Here is a 22,492-nt window from a genome sequence, read left to right as displayed (position 1 = left end):
CCAGTAGCTAGAGTGATGGAAGCATTCTACACGGTTTACACTGGGGGTTAGATCTTCTTAGCTACGGTGCTCAAGGGTGCGAATTTTTCACCCCCCTGAGTCCCATGCTATGTCAGCCTAACTTTTAAGTGTAGACCAGGACAAAGTGAAATACTCTGTACTTCATAGACTCCTTTGCAATTGGAAGCATTCCAGCTGGCAGTACTGAGTGCTGGAAAACTGTCCCCCTGTAACAAGGTGTGTGCATATACATGTGCTGTGTCATGCAGGCTCCTTTCTGTAAAAATATGTCCGTTGATCTTTGCAGTTTCATTAAAGTGGCAACTATCGATCTTTGGAACGCAAATGTTTCAGGCTTCCGAGCAGACACACAGGTTTTAACTTTCATTTTTCAGTGGATTCACAGTGTGGCTCAGACTTGAAACTAGAAGACAGGTAAGGGTGTGTCTATGCTGCAAATGAAGGTGTGATTGTAGCACAGGTAGACACACCTGTGCTAGCACGAGTAGCAATAGGCTAACATTCCCAGTGCCCTGGTTCTGGGTACATGCTCAGGTTACCAGCCTGTGCTGAAGACCATGCTGCAATTGTTACCTGTGCTAGCTAGATTAAAGCTACCATGGGTGCACCTACCTGTGTTAGTCACAGCTTCCCTTGCTGTGTGTGGACATAGCCTACATGTTGGTTGTTAAGGGCCAGATTCTGAAACCTTACTCATTTAATACTCCTCTTTCGATATGTTCCTATTGCTTTCAGAGGGGCTACTAGGGTGACCCGATGTCTTGATATTAGGAGCTTTGTCGTATATCTGCACTATACCCCACCTTCCCTGAAAAAAAGAAGTGTCCTGATTTTTCACACTTGCTGTCTGGTCCCCTAGGGGCTATGCAGAGAAGATGGTATTACTCAGTGTGAGTCAAGGTTGCAAAATCTGGCCCTGAGTATGTAGTTTCTTCACTTCCTTTTATCCTCAACTAAGGCCTTCCCTCCACAGATATACAGTCTCCTGATGCAGAGTATATGGATTTACTCCTGAATCCTGAACGCTACACAGGTTACAAAGGACCAGAGGCTTGGAAGATCTGGAACAGCATTTATGAGGAGAACTGTTTCAAGTATGTGGTTTAAGAGAGTCTCTCTGTGTGCTTTGGTTACTACTCATTGCGCACAAATACGTTTGATCAGATGAAAACTTCCCCCACAAATTCTAAGACAGTTGTTTAAGTGGGGGAGGTTCTGTGAATGTTGTTGGAAAATGTCCATGGAAAACGTCCATTCTTGTCTTCAGGATTTGTGTGTAATATTTTTAGCTATCTTTTTCCTGGTCACACCAATCAATGTTGTTGCTGATTAAAGGCATGGCAGCTGCTGCAATGCCATATGCTAGGATCTGAGCGTCACCCCTTGGTCCCAGGCTAGCTAAGAACCCTGCACAGACAGGGTCTTCAGCTGCAGAAGAGAGGGATTCCTTCCCATTGCTCTCCACTAATCCTGGTTGACTCACTGGGTGGTACTGATGGGTCTTGAAGGAGCCATGAGCAAGCTGCATCTGCTGGAAGGTGGATTGCTACAATCTGGGGATTGTTGAAACTCTGAGAGGATCTGGGGCAATCTTTTCAGTGGAATCGCATCACCATTAACTACTGTGGTGACTCATCCTCAGAGTCATTAAATCTGTGTTTGTTGGCCTCATACAGTGGGGAGGTAATGGCTTTGTTGAAGATTTGTCACCACTTCCTTCTAGTGAAAGACTGGGAGAGCCCTGTAGGCATGTCTGAGTCCTCCAGCAAACTAGGCAAGACCAGATTTGACATTCATGGTTTTTCAAAGGTGTGTTTGTGTGTGTGTGTTGTGTTGCCTTCCTGCTTATTGCATGCTGTTCCTGTTAGCTTCCTGGTTTCTGCGTCAGTGTTCCAGTTTTCGTGTGAGTGTGTGCACGCATGCACACACGTAGCATTGGCTGTGTGAAGTTATGCAGGGCTTGCTGCTACATACCTTCCAATTGGACTGTTATGTTTTGTTGAGAATGTGGTTGACTTAACTGGTCCACGGTTATTACATGTCCTGATTGACCGCCTCCCTGTGTGTCTTGCTTCGATTTCCGTGTGATTTGGGATTGCTGTTCTGTGGTATATAGGAGTGTAACATTATGGCCAACAGTGTTTCTATTCTGCAGCCCACGCTGCCTACACATTCTTCACCTGTTAACTGGTGATACTGTGTCTGGAAGTTTTGGAACTATGTGCAGATCCTGCAACACTCCGATGTGGCTAGATTACCCTTGCTCCAGAACTGCTTAGTGCCATGATGACATTGATACTTATGATGAACTCCCGGAGCCCAAGTCCTTCTTTGATGTGGCTGTGAAGCACCTCAATGAGTATTTTGGGACTGGAGATTCTGTTCTGCTAAAGAGGAAAATGTTTTTTCAAGTTTGCCAGCAGCCCAACGAAACCATACGCGAGTTTGCATGTTGTGTGCAGCAGGTGGCCCAGGATTGTGATTTTGGGGACGTTATGATTGGTGTAGCCAGTGACCTCCTGGGTGAATGGTTTTTGGCCAAAGATGCTAGAACTCTTAGCTTTTGATGCCACAGTTGCTAAGAGTGAAGCATTTGAGGGGCTCAGGCTGAAAGGGTTCTGTGTCTCTGACTGCTGCTACCCTTGTTTCTACATCGGGGCAGGCAAACTTTTTGGCCTGAGGGCCGCATTGGGTTTTGGAAATTGTATGGAGGGCCGGTTAGGGGAGGCTGTGCCTTCCTAAAGAGCCAGGCGTGGCCCGGCCCCTGCTCCCTATCCGTCCGCCCCGCTCCCCCTTGCTTCTTGCCCCCTGACAACCCCCAAGGACTCCTGCCCCATCCAACCCCCCTGCTCCCTGTCCCCCCCCCCCCCCCGAGAACCTCCACCCCTGACTGCCCCCTGCTGCCCCATTCAACTCCTCCTCTCATTCATAGAATCATAGAATCTCAGGGTTGGAAGGGACCTCAGGAGGCCATTTAGTCCAACCCCCTGCTCAAAGCAGGACCAACCCCAACTAAATCATTCCTGCCCCATCCAACCACCCTTTCTCCCTGACTGTCCCCCTGGGAACCCTGCCCCCATTCAACCCCCTGTTCCCTGCCCTCTGACCGCCCAGCTCTCCTCCCTCCCCGCCCGAACTCCTCTCTATTCAACCCCCCGCTCCCTGCCCCTTACCATGCTGCCTGGAGCACCGGTGGCTGGCAGTGCTACAGCTGCGCCGCCCGGCTGGAGCCAGCCACGCACCGCGCAGCACAGAGACCGGGTCAGGCCGGGCTCTGCAGCAGCACTGCCCCAGGAGCTCACCGCCCCGCTGCCCAGAGCATTGTGCTGGTGGTGCCGTGAGCGGAGGCTGCGGGGAAGGGGGAACAGCTGGGGAGGGGCCAGGGGCAGGAACTCAGGGACCAGGGGCAGGAGGGTCCCGCTGGCTGGACATGGCCCACGGGCCATAGTTTGCCCACCTCTGGTCTACACTTAACCCATCAGCTGTTCTTTCTACTTCTGTCCCTCAGTCGTACGGCGCTACTTACTCCCACACCCGGGTCTCAGCCGGGCGTGAAAGTTTCCAGCGCCTCACTGTTTCTGCTGTGGTAGTACGGGTCACATGGCCAGTTTCCCTGCCTGCCTGGCTACAGCTGCTAAGGGCTGGGCTTGTGGGAAGGAAGGACATTTTCAGTTAGTGTGCCATGGTGCACAGGTTCACAATGACGGGCAAATCCTGTAAATGTGGAGCCGCAGGAGACCGCCTTTACTGGGGACCTTGATGTTTCCTTTGATACTGTCTTCTCGTGTGGCAAGGTGCTGTAGCGGGTATCCCATAATGTAGAAATTAATGGTTCACCGCTGAAGTGCATGGTGGAGATGGGTGCTGATGTTAATGTTCTCCCCTCTGGGTTAGTTCATAATCTGGCCATTTGCCTGACTACAGCGGTGATAAAAGCTTGGCATTTGTATGCTTTGCAGACAGTGAGTGGAGCTCTGTGTTCTACAAAGGCATAGCCTGTGCTGCAGAGTTTTACATTGGTAAAGGTGCTGCTGCAAATGCCGTTCCATTGTTGTCCTGTGATCTGTGCTTAGTGTGGTATTATGCAGGAATTCCCACAGAACACCTTAGGTGTGGTTATGTTGGCTAGAATACCATTCAGGGACACCATGATTTATTTAATGGTGGTGATGTTCTCTCAATGGGATATGCGCACTCTCTCCAGCTGGATTCAAATGCCAAGCCCTTTGCATCACCTGCATGTCATGTACCTCCTGCATTTGTCACCAAGATCCAAGCAGCGCATGAAAGATAACAGTATCATGCGGGAGGTGGAAGGGCCTATGGAAATGGAGCCCCCACTCCTCCAAGGTGATCGGACACAAAAAGAATGATGACATTTGACTGTGCACAGATTTTAGGGCACTTAATAAGTATGTGACACATGAGGAGTTTCACTTGCCAACCTTCAAAGAGGTGACCTGCTGAGTAAATCCTGGATTTTCTCTCTGTTGGATAACCGATCTGGTTATTAGCAAATACCTGTGGTTGAAAGTTTGCAGTTGTTATTGACTTTCAGCATGTCGTTTGGGAGGTACTGCAATCAACAACTCCCTTTTGGGTGAGTCTGTGCTCCTGAGGTATTTCAGAGACCGGTGTCTCAGCTCCTTGATAATATCTAGGTTGCATGTTGATATTTGGATGGCATTCTCATGGTTGCCAAGAGTCCTCCTGAGCATAATGCTGTTCTGGACCAGGGCTAGCCCAGCTCCAACAAGCTGGCATAAAGTTAAATGCGGCCAAGTGCCGTTTTGCAAAAGATGGTTTAGATTTTCTAGGGCGTTCTCTGTTGGCCGATGGTGTGAAACTGGCACCTGAATGGCTACAAGCTGTTGCTTTGCTACCATTACCCACAGATGGTAGCAGTTTACGTTTGATCCTTGGCCTACCTTGAAACATAGGTGGTCACGCTCTGCCCCACGTTAGTACCTTTGCCAAGCCACTGTGGGGTTTAACCCAGGGCCAGTTGGTTTGGACTGAAAAGGCAAAGCAGGCCTTTGAAACCCTGAGTCAGGCCCTCTGTAGTATCCAATCATATGCTTATTCTGATCCAATGAAGTCAGTAGTGATTCAGTCTGATCCATGCAATTGGGGACCGGGCCTAGTTCGGCTCCAGGAGGGATGGCTGGTTATATTTGCCTCCCATACTCTCATCCCAATGGAAACAAAATATTCCCAGATGGAGCGAGAATTCTTGGCATGGTTTTTGCCATTGTACACTTCAAAGTCTACTTAGTGGGGAGACATTTTACATTAGAAACTGATCATTTGCCTCTCTGGCAGATCGATCATAAAGTGATTGACTGCTGCAGCTTCACACTCAGGCTGTGGCTACACTTAGCACTTCAAAGCGCTGCCGCGGCAGTGCTTTGAAGCGCTAAGTGTAGTCAAAGCGCCAGTGCTGGGAGAGAGCTCTCCTAGCGCTGTCCGTACTCCACCTCCCTGTGGGGAATAACGCGGGGCTCCCAGCGCTGTCCGTTATTCCCCACAGGGAGGTGGAGTACGGACAGCGCTAAGAGTACGGACAGCGCTAGGTGTTTTCACACCCTGCTGCAGTGCTGCAAATTTGTAAGTGTAGCCAAGCCCTCAGCAGTGGTTTCTTCAGTTGCAGCAGTAAGAACTTGAATTTGGTGTGTATCAAAGGAAGACGTCATTTGCTTGCTGATGTTCATTTGAGAAATTCTGCTGTGTTGGTGCCCTTGTGTGCAGAAACAGCAAAGTACACCCGATACTCTTTACTGAAAGATCTGCCCATTGAACTAGGGCAGACCACTGATGCTAAACTGTGCAAGATGGTACATGCTGTACAGGCGGCTTGGATGGACCCGATCCTTAAGAGAACTTTGTCTACATTCTACAAAATTTGTTCCGAGCTCATGGTGAAGACATGTGCTATTCAACATATCCTATGCAGAGAAGCTCAGGTGATTGTCCCAGCAGCGTTGTGACAAACAATCCTAGATGTGGCCCGTGAAGGACATTTGGGAGTTGCACATGAAGGAACAAATGCATATTGGTGCTGGGTGGCCAGGGCTGCACTCAGACATTGAGCATCAGATGAAGGCAGGCTCAGCATGCACAATGCGTAGAAGAACTGCTCCTCCAGCCCCTCTGAAACCAGTAGTCATAGACACACCGTGGCAGAGAATTGCAGTCAATGTTCTTGGCCCCTCAGTTGCACTGCGTGGTCACACGCTGTTGACAGTTATGGAGTATTACTGACATTACCCCTTTGCATTCAGAAGTTCATAAGGCACCTCAAAGGAACTCATTTCTTGCCTAAGCGCTTAATTTGCAGTGTTTGGCCTACTAGGGTGCCTTGTTTTAGATCCTGGGACACTTTGTATCGAGAGTTTTGAAGGCTTTCTGGCGAGGATCGGTACAGTACATTATAAATTTGCTGTGTACCCTCTGCAAGGAAATGGGAAAGCGGAGAGACTGCATCAGACATCCATCTCCACCCTCTGACAGACAGAGGCTAGGGACACCATTCCTTACCCATCCTGGCTAACAGCCGTTAATGGACTTAACCTCCATGAATTTATCCAGTTCTCTTTTAAACCCTGTTATAGTCCTAGCCTTCACCTCATGATTGTACTGTAGAAACCCCTTTCTATCATTTCTTCAGCTGACCTATGAGGGCCAACTTGTGTATGCTGACAGAAAAGCTTCATCCCACCTCTTTGCCATCCTCAAAGCTGATGTGACTAGGAAATACGTGAGTTTCAGAAAGCGTCCCCATGCACGACTCCATGCATTCTATCCTGGACACGTAGTGTATGTTAGGCAAGGGTCTGCAGGTGTTTTTGATAACTCGTGGCATGATGTTGCGGGTTCCAGGGTACAGAGTGTGGCGAGTGTGTTTATCACACGGAGAATGTGTTGTTGACCAGTGAGAGAGATACTGCCTACTGACAGGGGAGTGGAGAGGGAGGAGGACGCTCCTTTCTGTGTGTGACTATGTCATGTGGCCAGTTGAGGAAGTTGAGCTGAATCTGAGGTATAACCTACAGGATCGCCTGGTGCCTCTGGCAAGGTACTGCTGAACTTCTGGGGAGAAGAGAAGGAAAGTGTGTGTGTGTTTGTGGTTTTTTTGCCTCCTGCTTATTGCTTCCTGAACTTGGTGTTCTAGTTCCTGCTCCTGGGGGTGAGTAGCGTTGGGTATGTGCGGGGTTACTCAAAGTCTGCTGCTACATACCGGCTCTTTTGACTGCTGTTATGTTTGGTTCAGATTGTTCCTGACTTAACCGGTTCACGGTTATTACATGTGTTGATTGACCACCAGCCTGTGTGTCTTGCTTCGATTTCCTGGTGTTCTGGGCTTGCTGTTGTGAGGCACATCAGAGTGTAACAAAAGGATTTTTTTTTGTTTTTTTGGTAATGCATAAAAGAAAATCCAAATGGGGCACAATTTCCCTCTTTTCTGTGTTGCCGCCACCTTGAAATCTGTATGGGCAGAGGAAACAGTTCAACGCCAGTCTGGGTTGTTTGACTTTCATGAATGTTTTTGCAGAGCCAAGTGGCTGTTACATATTACTTACTTAAATTATTTTGTCTCTTAGGCCTCTGACTATAGAAAGACCTTTAAATCCCTTGGCTTCTGGCAGAGGTGAGTCATTTAATCGTCCCACTAAGCTATTTGGAAGCCCATGAGTTTTGGTGGCATTAATGATGAAAGCTATTTATGCTGGCTCTATGAATTAAAAAGAAAAATGGTTTAGATCAAGCCTAGAACTGTGTGTGTACCATAAAGGGCATTGCGGAGGGAGGATGTTTTTGTGTGTAACAGCTCAGGGAAAATGTTCTGAGTCAGCACCAGTGAATTCAATGTGAGCTTTGACGTTGACTGGGAACAGGATTGGTTTATGGGCACTCACTTTTTATACTTGCAGATGCCAGGGGCATTTGAGAACATCCCTATGAAATAAGGCCTCCATTGTATTAGCCTCTTTACAAACATCTAGTAAGAGATGGACTCTGCCCTAGGGGTTATGATCTAAATAGTCAAGATGGACAAAGGGTGGTAAGGAGAACAGAGTCAGAGAGAGGTGAAGTGACCCAGGACACACAGCCGCTCAGTTGCAGAGTTGGGTTTAGAACCCAGGTCTCCTGAAACCCAGTCTAATACCCTATTCACTAGACCACACCCCTCTCTCCTCTTCATTTGAAATCTAACCCCATTGGTCATGCGAGCTGTTACGTATGAAAGCCTGAAAAAATATTTGCCCAATTGCAGCACTCCAGGCATCTGTGGTGACAGCTAATTTCCACCATATTAGGAGTTAGCAAAAGAAAAGTCTAGGGACTGGGTTTTCACTTGTCACTTGATTTAAGAGAATCTGAATTCTGTCCGCACAAGCTCCTGCAATTCATTCTTTGATTAACACATGAATAAAATGAGAGTGTGCTCAAAGAGCAGTGTAGCTGGACAAAATAGACAAAGGAAAATAAAATAAGAGTGCCGCCTTCTGATGATCTCATTGTACTGTATGTGTAACTTCAGCTTTGTCTTGTCCACGTGGGAAGTGAAGTGGAGAAATCCCCATTTTGCAGATGAGGTACACGATGATTAACCCAATTAGGTCAATGTGAGTCTTCCCTTAGACGTGAATGGGCTTTGGATAGGTCCCTAAATAACTTACCCAAGTCACGTGGGAAGTCTGTGGCAGAGGTGGAAAGCAGGTCACCTACCTTCCAGTCCTGTGCTTACTAATCCCACGATCATTTTTCTTCCCCCAAAGCCCTTGGGAGTGATCTTAATACCTTGTAGCAGTTACTTCCGTCCTAGTCAGATTCTTTCAAAGCACTCTGCTCATCTCGTACCTTCACTGTGTCGGCTTGAGATAATCTATCATGCACGGATAGAATGCTTTTAAACACGGCTAACACTATTTATTCTCTTGTCTGAGTCGATTTAACAACAATATCCGAATAGTCTTTGCACTTTGGAATTAATTCTAGTGACGTAATTTATGTTGTTGTTGTTTTTTTTTCCCCCCAGGAGGTAATGATGGTGAGTAACTTGTGTTGAGTTGTTGTTTTTTTTCCTGACCACAACAGAAAAGGACACAGAACTTTTGCCTCTTCCTCTTCTGCTTCCACGATCTGAAGAGTTAGCGTAGTCAGCCAGGCTAGCACAGTAATTATTCCAGCGAAAATGGGAATAGTCTTGAAATCTTCCGGTGTTCAGTTTCTCTTGCATGGATCTATTTAGCTTTATAGCGACGATCTGCTTAGCTTAACAGAGAGAAAGTTAAGGGGTGACTGGACCACTCTGTAAATATCTACGTGGGGAATAAATATATAATAACGGGCTCTTCAACCTAGAGAAAGGTCTAACAATCCAATGGCTGGAAGTTGAAGCTAGACAAATTCAGACTGGAAATAAGGTGTAAACTTTTAACTGTGAGAATCATTAACCACGGGAACAACTAATTAAGAGTCCTGGTGGATTCTCTACCACTGCCCATTTTTAAATGAAGACTGGATGTTTTTCTAGGGGGGAGGGATAGCTCAGTGGTTTGAGCATTGGCCTGCTAAACCCAGGGTTGTGAGTTCAATCCTTGAGGGGGCCACTTAGGGATCTGGGGCAAAAATCAGTACTTGGTCCTGCTAGTGAAGGCAGGGGCTGGACTCAATGACCTTTCAAGGTCCCTTCCAGTTCTAGGAGATAGGTATATCTCCTATTATTATTATTATTATTCTAAAAAAAATCTGCTGTAGGAATTATTTGGGGAGGTGGGAGTTCTCTGACTTGTGTTATACAAGAGATCAGCCTAGATGTTTACAATGGTTCTTTCTGGCCTTGGAATCTAGGAATCTCTGCGACTCCTAAAGAGAACATGCCCCCTCCTTGAGGCTAACAGCCTTTGGGTGGGGTTTTCAAAAGAGCCAAAGAGGTGCACAGGTTCCTGGATCAACTAGGGGGCTAAAAATAGCAGGTTAGTCGCTCGGGCTGGAGCCCAGACTCTGGGACTCTTTCCCCTTGCTGGATTTCAGAGCCCGGGCGCCAGCGAGAGCCTGAACATTTGCATAGCTGTTCTTAGCTCCGCAGCCCGAGGGAGTTGACCTGGGCTCGGAGACTTGCTGCCTTGGGTCTTTTTTTTTTTGGCTGTGTAGACAAGCCCCCTAGTGCTTTTCAAAACCCCATCCCATAAGACCTGGTGGTGTGTTTTGTGCCTCTGTTAATGCTAGCTCTGCTGTGGCAGAGGGAGCTGCTTTTACCTGACGTAATGCCATAAGACTGGGGATTTTCACAGGAACCTAAACACCCAGCATCACTGAAAGGCAATAGCAGCTGGCACCTATCTCACGTTTTCAAGGGCTCGCTCCTGTGAGATGCCAAAATGCCCTCAACTCCTATTGCCTTCAAAGCTGGGAGCGCTGTATACGTCGTAGGAGTATTTAGTGCCGCGCAGGACTCAGCCTGTGCACGTGCTCTGCCTGTTCTCCTTCCTTTGTTCCCTGTGGCTTGTTTCTCTCTGCTTTGTTCTTTCTCTGCATTTTCTTCCGTCACCCTGCAGCGAGCAAGTACGAAGTCCCGGTTTGAGATGGCTGTAGATCGCGCTGACCTTTGCCTTGTTTTTATTTCTCTGTTATAATGCTGTGTCTTCTGTCAGTAATAAAACCGTTTGTTCCCTCTTCCCCTCCCAAAAAGGGATGCAAGCTGTTGCCCGCCACTTCCCCTGGGGTTGGGGTTATTCTTCTGCAGTTCAGTGCTCCCAGCTCCTGCTCATATGGGTGGAAAAGACACTCGGCTTTGCTTTGCTACAATGTCAGTAGCCTGTCTTTAGCTGCTAGCAAATGTTGAGTCTGACATTGGTGCCAGTCACCTGTGAGGCCCTTTCAACAGGGTTTTGTGTGCCCTCTCTTGGAAAAACCTGCCCCGATCCTGAATCAGATTGGTGTGGGTAAACTTTTGTGCCCATGCAGTCTCACCGAAGTCATTGCAGCTCTGCATTGATTGGTTCAGAGATCTGGCCAGGGTGTTCTGATTGCCAGATCATCACCTTAGCCTGTCCACCAATCCTACTGTGACGCCAAAACCAGATGTGAGGTTATGAGAAGAGTTACCTAATAGGAACATGGATTCCCTCTTAGCCTGTAACTTTTTCCGAATTGTTTTGTATGCGCTGAGGACAGCATTGAACAAATTTGTAACATGTTTTAGGCGATTTATTTTGGTGAATGTGCTAAATTGTCCTTGTCAAAGCTCTTGTGACTGTTTTGTTTCTTCATTTCCAGGGAATTCATTTTACAGTTGGCTGGAAGGTAATGGTTTGTTTTGTTCTTTTGTGAATGATACAAAATTGACGTTCTGTGGTGGTGATGTGGGGAGCGGGGCATTAATTGCCAAAGCAAACTGTGATTAAATTAGATCTCTGATAACAGCGAGGGAAAGAAATTCAGACACAGGCTTAATCGTTTTACATATTGACTCGTTTTCCTTCCAGGCCTCTGCGTAGAGAAGAGAGCTTTCTACAAACTCATTTCTGGCCTACATGCAAGCATCAACACCCATTTGAGCGCCAGGTACCTCTTGCAAGGTGGGTGAGACTTTCTGCCTTATTTTGCTAAGAGCAAGGCTGCTTCTGCAGGCAGCTGAGATGGGAATTGACTTCCACTGCTTAGTAAAATACTAGCTGATAGCCCATTTCAGCAGGGTTTGGGTCCAGCTTCGCTCTCCTTCTCTTCTCCCTTCGTTCTTCTCATTCTTCCCTTATACACAGATGACAGCTGGGTGTGGAAATAAGGCGCAGGAGGTTTGGGTATACAATTCTCCAAATGCCTTTCGAAGTCTTAATTTAAAAAAAATGTAATTGGAAACCAAAGCCAAAAAATTCAAACCATAAATTAGGCTCCTGAATCCGTATTTGGGCACCTGAAAACTGGCACATGCTCGGAAGTGCTGAGCCTCCACGTCTCTCTGCTGAACGGAGCTGCTGGCATTCCGCACCTTGTACTGAACTGCCTGAATGGGGCTCACTTTAGGCACTCCGGTTTGAAAATGCCTGCCCTTTGCCCCTTACACGCCTCCAGATTCTCGTCACAGCTCACTTTGGAGTAACTTTCCACCTCTGACCCAGCCTTACCTGTCAATCTGGTTAACCCTTCACGCTTTGCTCAATTACAGTAAGTTTAGCAGCAATTTCTCGCTGAGATTCTGATCTGTTAAGATTTTCCAAGATTCTTTAACTTTCCCCAGGACATGTACACTGCTTTTCTTGAGGTACCTAAATATGGACTTAGATGCCTGAGTTTAGACACCCAGCTTTGAAAATTTTGGTCTGTACTTCTCAGTAGCATGATTCAAATGACGTCTGACTCCTCAGAATTGGCCAAGAATTGTCATACACTGCTTGTACAGACAGACAACTGCACACATTACAGGATTCCTTAAGACTTCTTAGTACAACAGTTCTTGTTTAACAGACTCTATGGTTAAGTGTCTGTAACCTGCGACAACAGTGTGTCTTTATCCCACACTGTGTCAGTCAGCCACCAGATGATGGTTACATCTTTGACCTTTGTATGTAGTTTCTCTCTTGTTTACAGACTCTTTTTAGGAGCTTAAACACTAAAAATATTTTCACTAGTCCTCGTTTGGACAAATCACTTTTTATTTTGCTGCACGTCTAGTTAAAAAGGCAGCATAAAACCTCTCTGTGCACTGACATCACTCATTTCATCCGGGAATGCCTGCAGCTCTGGGTCCAGCACTCATTGCAACAAGAATTAAACAGGGAAGCTCACTCTGCCTTCCTGCACAGGAAATCATCCCATAACAAAAATGCGCCTCTGAATTTTGCAATGGATTAATGATTTTTGAGGGTAGAAATGAAGAGACAAAGGAAATTGGGGCATCAATCAGTGTATGCTGAACTAAGAAATCAGTGGATTGGATACTGCTAAGGCCTCGTGTTCATGCAAATTACACCAGCTTAACTAAAGTTGTTTTAAAAACAAATTGAATTACCCAGGGGGTTGCATCGGTTTAGATATGCGTAGATCAGTTTAAAACTGGTTAACTTGATTTAGGTTGTACCTGTAAATTTACCAATACAAGCCAGTAAGATGATTTAAGAATGTTCACACAGGGTTTTATAGGAAGTTAGGTTGTAAATCAGTATAAAAAGCTAGGGCACCTTTGTTGTGGACCAGGCCCAAGTGCTGTAAACATTAAATTCTAAAAATTACCTTTACCCACCTGCATGGCATAGTGGGGAAGACGTTTACTGCCCAATTTTCAAAGCTGCCCTTTCCCCTTTCTTCTCCTCTCTAAGATACGTGGTCGGGGACAAAGTGGGGACACAACGTTACTGAGTTTCAGCACAGATTTGATGAAGTCCTTACTCAAGGAGAAGGTCCCAAGAGGCTCAAGAACCTGTATTTCCTCTACCTAATTGAATTACGGGCAATGTCGAAAGTTCTGCCATTCTTTGAGCGCCCGGGATTCCAGTTGTTCACGGGGAATGAAAACAGAGACAGAGAAACCAAAAACCAACTGCTGGAAATCCTTCACCTAACCAAGTAAATAATGCTGGAAAGGGAATAGTGAGCAGCTATGCATATGTCTTATTCTCTCCCTACTTAAAATGTTTTAGAAAATGAGATTTATTTTTTTTCTGTAGTGGGATGGTATGGGTCAGCCTATGATATTAATTATTATTATTAGTATTCCAGTGTACTCTCAGTAGTAATAATACCTAGCTCTCACATAGAGCTTTTCATCAGTAGATCTCAAAGCGCTTCGCATTCTTGTAAAGTACTTAACTTCATAACACCCCGGTGGGACAGGGCAGTTCTGTTAGCACAGAGAGGCTAAGTGGCTTGCCCAGGTATTTGAATTCAAACGGTCAAACCAGGTACTAACCCCACTGTTTAATAGTTTAGGTTGTCTTTAAGCTTTCGCAGAACTGAGTTTTAATAACTGTCTAGTTGTCACTCCTGAAACTTACTTTCTATCTGACTGGTCTGCGGAACTCTAGTACTAGCTTTACGTTTCAGTCCAAAATCATTTTGAATATCTAAAAAGAGATGGTTGTGGATATAGGGCAAGACTCTAATGTTGGATGTATGGGGCAGGTCAGATTAGAATCTGGCCCTCGGGCGCATAGAAGGAGTTGCTGTAGTTCATCAGTTTCCCATGCCCGGTCTCCTATTGTTCGTGACTGAGACATGGATAACTCATTTTTATTATAAAAATGAGGTTTGCTATGAGAAGTTTAAGTGAATGCAATAGATTTCAGTGATGAGCTTCAGAGCCCAAATGACTTTTGAAAATGGAATTTAGATTCCTAAGTGACTTGGGTGTCTAATTGCCTTTGATTTTCAGTGAGACTTAGGAGCCAAAGTGCCTAAATCACTTGAAAATGGGGTGTAAGCTCCTGTCACTTAGGGATTTTTACAAATTTCACCATGTTTGTTCTTGCTTCAGGTCTTTCCCTTTGCATTTTGATGAAAACTCATTTTTTGCTGGAAATAAAAAGGAAGCTGCTAAACTAAAGGTAATTGTTCATCTTGTGCCCCCCTTCCTCAAACTACTTGCTGACAGGATAAAGTACTTCTCACGTTGGGTTATCAGACTGAATATGACATCATAAGACATTGATATGCTTAAGTTACAAGACCAGAAATATCCAGCTGGAGTAAACATATACACTAGTTTTCTTAGGACTTCTGGTAATGGTAGAAAGCTCAGATGCACCACAAAACCTGTCTGGGAAATGGGTACATGTAGGGTACAGCCTGCCTGATAGAGCCCCTAATACCTGAAAGCATTTCCTTAGGCACTAACTAATCGACGTGGTTATTAAATCTCTTAATAACCATGTAACAATGATGTTTTGTGATTTAAAAGTCCTCCTTTTTTTTTTTTAAAGGAGGAATTTAGGCTCCATTTTAGGAATATTTCAAGAATTATGGACTGCGTTGGGTGTTTAAAATGTCGCCTTTGGGGAAAGCTTCAAGTAAGTCCAATAAGCAATTTGTTCTATTTGTACAGCACCTAGCACCGGGGTCCTGGTCCATGACTGGGGCTCCTAGGTGTTACTGCAACGTACATAATAAATGAACCCACTCAGTTAAGATGACTTTGTTGTTTGTATTAGTCTCTTCAAATAAAGTGGTGGGAAGTGAAGTTAATTTACTAACCAAATGGCACACTTATTACTGTTTTATTTATACTGCACAGACTCAGGGCTTGGGTACGGCGTTGAAGATCCTCTTTTCACAAAAACTGATAGAAAACATGCCAGAAAGTGGCCCCTCTTACGGATTCCAGCTAACGAGACAAGAAATTGTCTCCTTCTTCAATGCTTTTGGAAGGTTAGTTTAAAATTCTGTGTTTTGCTTTTTTCCAATCTAAATAAAATGTAAGGTGGTGCATGCAAATAAAAAACATGTACTGTGATTAGTAACTGCAGTGTTAACTTTTTAAGATCTGATCAAACTTCTTGATAATGACACTTCTAAACTTCAGTTGATTGTTTTGATATTGTTTAAAGTAGGAATAAGCAATAATGTTTTCTGTTTCATTTTCTGTGATTTAAAGTTAATGCTCAAGGCTCTCATATGAAGAATTCAGAAGTCTGTACGAAATTGCATGTATCTGTTTGTTTTAGGAACACGTTGTCCTTCAACAAAGGTACCCGTTATCAGGCCTGTTTAGCGTGGAGGCTGACCTTAAAGCTTCTAAGTTGTTTTAAAAGTAAATTGGTACATCTATTTGCAAGAGTTCTGTTTAACAGGCATCCATCAATTAGGCTCTTTGGGAGCTGGGGAGGTTTGGCTGGCAGTCGCTGTGGAAAAAAGAAGCCTTTCAAAAGAAAGACGGTTACACGCTGCCCCTTTGTTCTGTTAACAGGTCTGGAGTTCTTAGTTGGCTAACAGGTTTACTGTAAGATTCTTTGCACCAAGTTGCTGGCTTTTAAAGTTTCGTAATCCTGGTTTATAGCTAAATTAATTTCAAACCAAGCCTCTGAGTATTATCCCCAGTAACGCCAGTTGGTAGCACATGGCGGGGGGAAAACTCCAGGGTAGAGAAGTTGGTCTGGAAAACATTAAGCACTTTCTTCAGCGGGTTGACATTTTTCAGCTTGTGCTGAGAGGCAAAAAATAAACCACTCAGTGCTGCTGCCATCCTTTTTAAAAGGGAGTTCTGGCTACTGCAGTTTGCTTTTTGATGTGCTGATTTAATGGGACCTTAGAAAACAGCTTGTATGAAACTGGGAGTGCTCCACAGGTGAATATTTCCAAAGGAAGCTGATTAATGACACTGAGATTTCCCCCCCCCCATCCCCCATGTCCTTTTATGTGCTAAAGTACTATGAAGGAGTGTCAACCCCAGTATGGAGCTAGATTCAGCAATAAGGGGCTTTCATTCCACTTTCTCTTCCCATCTATACGGGCTGGAAGTGCTTTGTAAAACAAACATTTAACTACATCAAGACAAACTGAAATGTTCTTTACTCTATCATGTTTGTAAATGACCTTCAGATCAGCTAGTCGGTATCCTCTATTTCAGTGGTTCCCGAACTGGGGTTTGTGAACCCCTGGGGGTTCACTAAATGTTACAGGGGGTTCTCGGGGAAAAAATTCCCTAATGGTGGACAGAGCTGTTCCTAGGAACTCCGGACACCATGGGGCCAGCAGCCCGGAGCCCCTGGACTTCCAAGATTAAAGCAAGCATCTCTATCACACTGAGGAGATTTAAGCTTCAAGTATCCTTATAAGAAATGGAAAGGGAGGCGGATATTTTTTTTTTTTTGCTGTTTTTTAAATTCAATAGGCAGCTAGTATTGTTTTTAAAATGATTATGAAGAACAAGTTTAAGCTTTGTTGTAACGTGCGTTGTTTGCCTGGACTGCTCAAGACCTGAATGCTTGTGTAGGAGGAACTCTTCGAGTTGGCTTCTTAGATACCTTCCTGCTGTTGCACATCTGATACTCCTTGATGAAACATAGGAGCTTTGTCTTCTAACAGGCTTATTCAAAGTGATACAAGCTACGAAAGTGAGATCTTGGAAGAGTGTTGCCATTTTCATAATGTAATATAAATACTGTAATGATGAATAATAATAGTGTGTAATAAGCATGTCATAAAAACAAATTTTATATTTCCAATATCACTGCTTTTATAATTCATACTCAGGTAAAGGAGAAAATCCCTGGAAATATTCATTTTTAGGAGTGGGTTTGTGAGACTTGACATTTTAGTGAAAGGGGTTCACAGGTTGTTAAAGTTTGGGAACCACTGCTCTGTTTGAAACGAGAATACAATGAAGGAGCACACATTGCTGTAAAAATATGAGAGGTTAAGCAAGGGACTTGCCCTGGTGATTTTCTCACTGATGCCAAACCTCCAGTAGCAAAGTGCATTTTGCAATAAACTGACTTGGTGTGCGCACTTCAGAAACTTTTAAAATAAACACCAGTTTATCTGTAAGTTGTTTCGACAACCCCTCTGAATGGCTGTTTTAATTGTATAGTTGGCTTCATGACAACCTCTGTTGAGCAAGCGTATTTGACCACACCTTAGCTAACATTCTATTTATGAAGGGTCCGCTTCTCTTACCATGATTGAGAACGTATAATAATTTACATCTGGCTTTAAAATGAGTCAGCAAAACTTGTTTCAGTTCCATAATCCCTTTTAACATGCAAAATCCTTAGCTGCAAGAACTGTTTTCTAATGTTATTTACATTTATAGAAAAACATTTAAAATGAGACTTTTTGTGTATTTTAGATTTCTCTGAACTTTTTTCCTCCTTTCTCTTGCATACAGGATTTCAACTAGCGTTAGAGAGCTGGAAAACTTCAAGAACTTGTTACGAAATGTACAGTGAATTTGTCTAACAGAAAAAGACTTTGACCTTTTAAATTCTGTTTTCTGTAAAACAGAGGAAAATCAGATTTCCTTCACACTTCAGGCAACCAAAAAGGGAAAAGACACTGGAAGAACTCTTCACTTTACAGAATGATTGCGTCAGGAACCTGCTGAGACCAAGTCTTTTGTACAAAGAAGCTGCTTTTTGTAAAGGGGTGGGGTGGGGAAGAAAGATTTGATTATATGTAAAGTAAAATGATGGATTTTTATTTTTTGAAGATAATTTTGAACGATTGACTAATGATTAAATATGTGCTGCACTCCTTCCTTGGATAAAACATACCTCTTTTTGTCTGCCTTCGGAAATTGATGGTGTTGGTGAAAATGTGACGCTAGACAAATGCAGAAATACAAAATACAAGTATAGTAACTCACTAGGGGTTGTCTGTGTTCCGTAGTTTCTTCCAGATCCCACCATTTAAGTTGTTTTAAAGGCAACATTTTGTGAGGGCGTAAAATAGAAAAACTCTTCCCTTGGTACAGTCCTGGGGCATACTACACTGTAGCTTGGAGGATCCACCTAAACTTCATGGTTGATGCTATATAAAGAACAACTGCTCCGTGTCCCTCTAAGAGTTTGTCAACAGGAGACAGCTGCACCAATTGAACTAAAGGTGCGATTCTAAAGCAGTGCAAATCCCTGTATAGATGCACTTTATTTCAGTTTTAAACCAGGCTTGTTACAGTTTAGCTCAAGTCAATTATAGCAGTTTAGCTCAAACTGATTACTAAGTGATCACACAGAGGTTTGTGTCAATTTAAATCCATTTTAGAAACCCAGTTAAAGTGAAACTGGTGAAACCCTGAGTAGACAAAGCCTAAAACAGTATTTTGCTCTGACTACACTTTCCCCTTAACCCTATTTTAGAAGGGTAATTAGAGTACAATATGCTGAGTCTGACTCCTAGTCAAATTCAGAATGGTTCTGTACAAATGAATCTCAGTGCATCAGCAATCACTGCAGGTCTTAAAGGTTGCCACACACTTCTTCCCCAGAGTGTGAGACTGGCACATCTCCCTCAGCAGGTGAAAAACTTCTAGTGTAATTCCCGGGGAATTACAGACCAGTCAGCTTAACTTCTGTACCCAGAAAGATAGTGGAGCAAATGATTAAGCAATCGGTTTGCAAATATCTAGAAGATAATAAGGTAAGTAAGTCAGCATGGGTTTGTTAAGAACAAATTATGTCAAACCAACCTGATAGCTTTCTTTGACAGGGTAACAAGCTTTGTGGATGGGGGGATGTGGAATATCTTGACTTTAGTAAAGCTTTTGATACGGTCTCACATGACCTCATAAACAAACTAGGGAAATGCAACCTAGATGGAGCTACTATCAGGTGGGTGCAAAACTGGTTGGAAAATCGTTCCCAGAGAGTAGTTATGAGTGGTTCACAGTGACGATAGAAGGGCATAACGAGGGGGGTCCCATAGAGATCAGTTCTGGGTCTGGTTCTGTTCAGTGTCTTCATCAATGATTTAGATAATGGCAGGGAGAGTACACTTGTAAAGTTTGAAGATAATACCAAGCTGGGAGGGGTTGCAAGTGCTTTGGAGGATAGGATTAAAATTCAAAATGATCTGGACAAACTGGAGAAATGGTCTGAAGTAAATAGGATGAAATTCAATAAGGACAAATGCAAAGTGCTCCCTTTAGGAAGAAACAATTGTGCACATACAAAATGGGAAATGACTGCCTAGGAAGAAGTACTGTGGGAAGAGATCTGGAAGTCATAGAAGATCATAAGCTAAATATGAGTCAGTGTAACACTTGCAGGAAAACCCCCCCAAAACCCTTAATTCTGGGATGTATTAGCAGGACCATTGTAAGTAAGACATGAGAAGTAATTCTTCTGCTCTACTCTGCCCTGATTAGGCCTCAACTGGAGTATTGTGTCCAGTTCTGGGTGCCACATTTCAGGAAAGATTTGGACAAACTGAAGGAAGTCCAGAGAAGAGCAACAAAAATGATGAAAGATCTAGAAAATGTGACCGATGAGGGAAGATTGAAAAAATTGGGTTTGTTTAGTCTGGAAAAGAGATGACCGAGGGAATATAAATTTTCAAGCACATAAAAGGTGATTACAAGGAGGAGGGAGAAAAATTATTGTTCTTAATCTAAGGATAGGACAAGAAGCAATGGGCTTAAAATGCAGCAAGGCAGGTTGAGGTTGGACATTAAGAAATAAACTTCCTGTCAGGGTGGTTAAGCACTGGAATAAGTTGCCTACGGCGCTTGTGGAATCTTCATCATTGGAAATTTTTAAGAGCAGGTTAGACAAACACCTGTCAGGTATGGTCTAGATAATTCCTAAGCCTGCCATGATTGCAGGGGACTGGACCTCTTGAGGTCCCTTCCAGTCCTATGATTCTACATACCAACAAGATGCTGGGAAAAGGAATGCCAGGGTTCCCCCCCAAGAGCACTATCTCTGGGCTCTGGTCCTGGGTTTCATTCTCAATATGCCTTACCTTGGCTAATGTGTGTCTGAAGTTTGGATTTCCAAAAGCTGCTCTCAGGATGGGGGAAAACGTTCTTCCCTGCTCCACCACCCTGGCATGTACGGGGAAGACGTGTACATGAGCACATGCCTCCTCTCTCCCTCATAATCTCTGACCAACAGCATTGTGCCAGTCAAGATTTGTACTGGTTACTAGCTCTCCAATAACTATCCTGGCTGCAACAGGTCAGACAGTATGTTTCACTCTGGAAAACTGAGCAACTGTAGGGCCTGACTCCTCCACCATTGTTGGTTGGGAAAAGCAATTCTTTCCCCAACCCCCAACCTGGAATGCACTGAGAAGGTCTTTGTCAAGTACAGAGCCCCTACTCTCGCTTGCATTTTTTCTGAGCAGCAGCAGTGGCAAAATTGGGGAGAACCTGCTCTGTTCCCCTCCTCTGCTGCCAACCCTTAAAGTTTCCTGCACATGGCAGCCACATGTATTTTTTTCCAAGCCCTGGCGTTTAACTAACCTCCATCACAGCTGGCAACATCCACCACTGGGTTTCATTGTCCAGTGCAACCAACCACTGGTTAAATGCTGTTCCTGGAAGGAAATCACCTCAGTCTTTTGCTGTTTGATAATGACTGATGGCAGCAGCGGCTAGGGTTATGTGCTAAACTCTACTCCCTTAGGGAAAAGGAGGAAAATGGGTGGATTTTTTAAGTTACCAGGTTTTCTGCTGTCAAGTTAGTGACGGAGCATGCAAGTTCTGTTCTACCACCAAGAGTGGGCATGTGTCATGAGTAGGGCAGGCTGCTTCTATGCAAGGCCACAAATCATTTTGATTTCCGTCACTAGGCAATGCAGAAAAGGGTGGACACGGAATGCTCTTTGAGCCAAGAGCTAGGCCCAGCCTTTGTTATATTGACCCTGTTTGGCAGGGTAGTGTCACTGGGCAAGGTGCTGCATGTAGACACAGTCACAACAGGCCCGGCTCTGGAGAGCTTAGGCTCTAAATAGGCCCAATGGGTGGGACAGGGGAAGGGGAAAAATACATGAGCAGCAGGAGGGTGGCCACTGGCAAGGTAGTGCCATGGTATATTGAGGTGGGGGGAATTTAGTTAGGAGGGGCTCAGCAGAAGAGAGGGGACCATTTGAGGGAAGGGGCACTGGGCAGGGGAGAAGATACAGAGGGTAGGTGTGGAGTAAAGCTGAGGTGAAGGGACTGGAGGAAAGGAGATGGTTGGAACAAAGAGCCAGGCAGCACAGGGCAGAGACAGTCCAGTTAACATTGTAAAAAGTTGTGTTTAGAGGTCCCTGCTCTGGCTGCTGCTGCTACTGGTTGGAGTCCCCAAGATCACAGACCGGGAGGTACCAGCTAGGTGCTACTTTATCCCTCCTCACCCTGCACAGCAGTCCCTGTGTTGGCTGCTTCTGGCAGCTTAGTGACATGGCTGGCTCCAGGCCTAGTTGGTCTCTGCACAGGTAACAAGCAAGGAAGCTAAATGTGGTGGTGTTCATAGAATCATAGATTATTAAGGTTAGAAGGGACCTCAAGAGATCATCTAGTCCAACCCCCTGCTCAAAGCAGGACCAATCCCCAAATGGCCCCCTTAAGGATTGAACTCACAACCCTGGGTTTGGCAGGCCAATGCTCAAACCACTGACCTATCCCTCCCCCTCACCTTGGCCTGCATGTCAGTGTTACTTCAAATGGTGGTAAATGGCAGACAGGGTCCCAGGAGAGTCCCTTGGGGCCAGATTTGCAAGAGAGCCCAGTGGGGACGTGTTGGGGGCAGAGCTCTGATGAGAATCTGGTCTTAATTGGCACAATGGGATCTGCTAGGTGCTGAGCACTTTTGAAAAGCTGCCTCTAATTGGGGACCGTGAGCACTGAACAATCTGGCTTTTGGAGACCAACTCCAAATCCCTGTGATACGCTGAGTGACCTGCAACCCAGAAAGCAGGCGCCTCCAGAATCCTTTCAGAGAAGGTGCTGAGATTCTGTGGGCCTCCCTCTGGCAGCATGTTGGACCCTGCCATGTGTTTCTAACCTCTTACACTCCGAGCTGCCAAGTACATTTTCCTTAGAGTTTTCCTC

At 44.9% G+C, this 22,492-nt stretch overlaps 2 protein-coding genes across 3 annotated transcripts in view; one reads left to right on the top strand and one right to left on the bottom strand.

The window, feature by feature from the left end:
• Positions 1–18,225, top strand: part of ERO1A (endoplasmic reticulum oxidoreductase 1 alpha) — a 35,999-nt gene extending 17,774 nt beyond the window's left edge. Inside the window, exons 7-16 of one of the 2 annotated variants that reach the window (XM_045013902.1) lie at positions 995–1,115; positions 7,623–7,669; positions 9,062–9,073; positions 11,305–11,331; positions 11,514–11,606; positions 13,344–13,590; positions 14,498–14,567; positions 14,943–15,029; positions 15,254–15,387; positions 17,846–18,225. In XM_045013902.1, coding sequence (XP_044869837.1) covers positions 995–1,115; positions 7,623–7,669; positions 9,062–9,073; positions 11,305–11,331; positions 11,514–11,606; positions 13,344–13,590; positions 14,498–14,567; positions 14,943–15,029; positions 15,254–15,387; positions 17,846–17,906 — 899 coding nt within the window. In that variant the 3' untranslated portion in view covers positions 17,907–18,225. The remainder of the gene's footprint in view (positions 1–994; positions 1,116–7,622; positions 7,670–9,061; positions 9,074–11,304; positions 11,332–11,513; positions 11,607–13,343; positions 13,591–14,497; positions 14,568–14,942; positions 15,030–15,253; positions 15,388–17,845) is intronic. The other variant, XM_045013903.1, reaches the window with a different exon arrangement.
• GPR137C (G protein-coupled receptor 137C) overlaps positions 1–22,492 on the bottom strand; it is a 63,600-nt gene that overhangs the window by 10,067 nt on the left and 31,041 nt on the right. The window lies entirely within an intron of this gene.

This window comes from Mauremys mutica, chromosome 4 (genome assembly GCF_020497125.1).
Source record: "Mauremys mutica isolate MM-2020 ecotype Southern chromosome 4, ASM2049712v1, whole genome shotgun sequence".
In the NCBI taxonomy this organism is placed as follows: domain Eukaryota; kingdom Metazoa; phylum Chordata; order Testudines; family Geoemydidae; genus Mauremys; species Mauremys mutica.
This window is presented reverse-complemented; position numbering and strand designations above follow the sequence as displayed.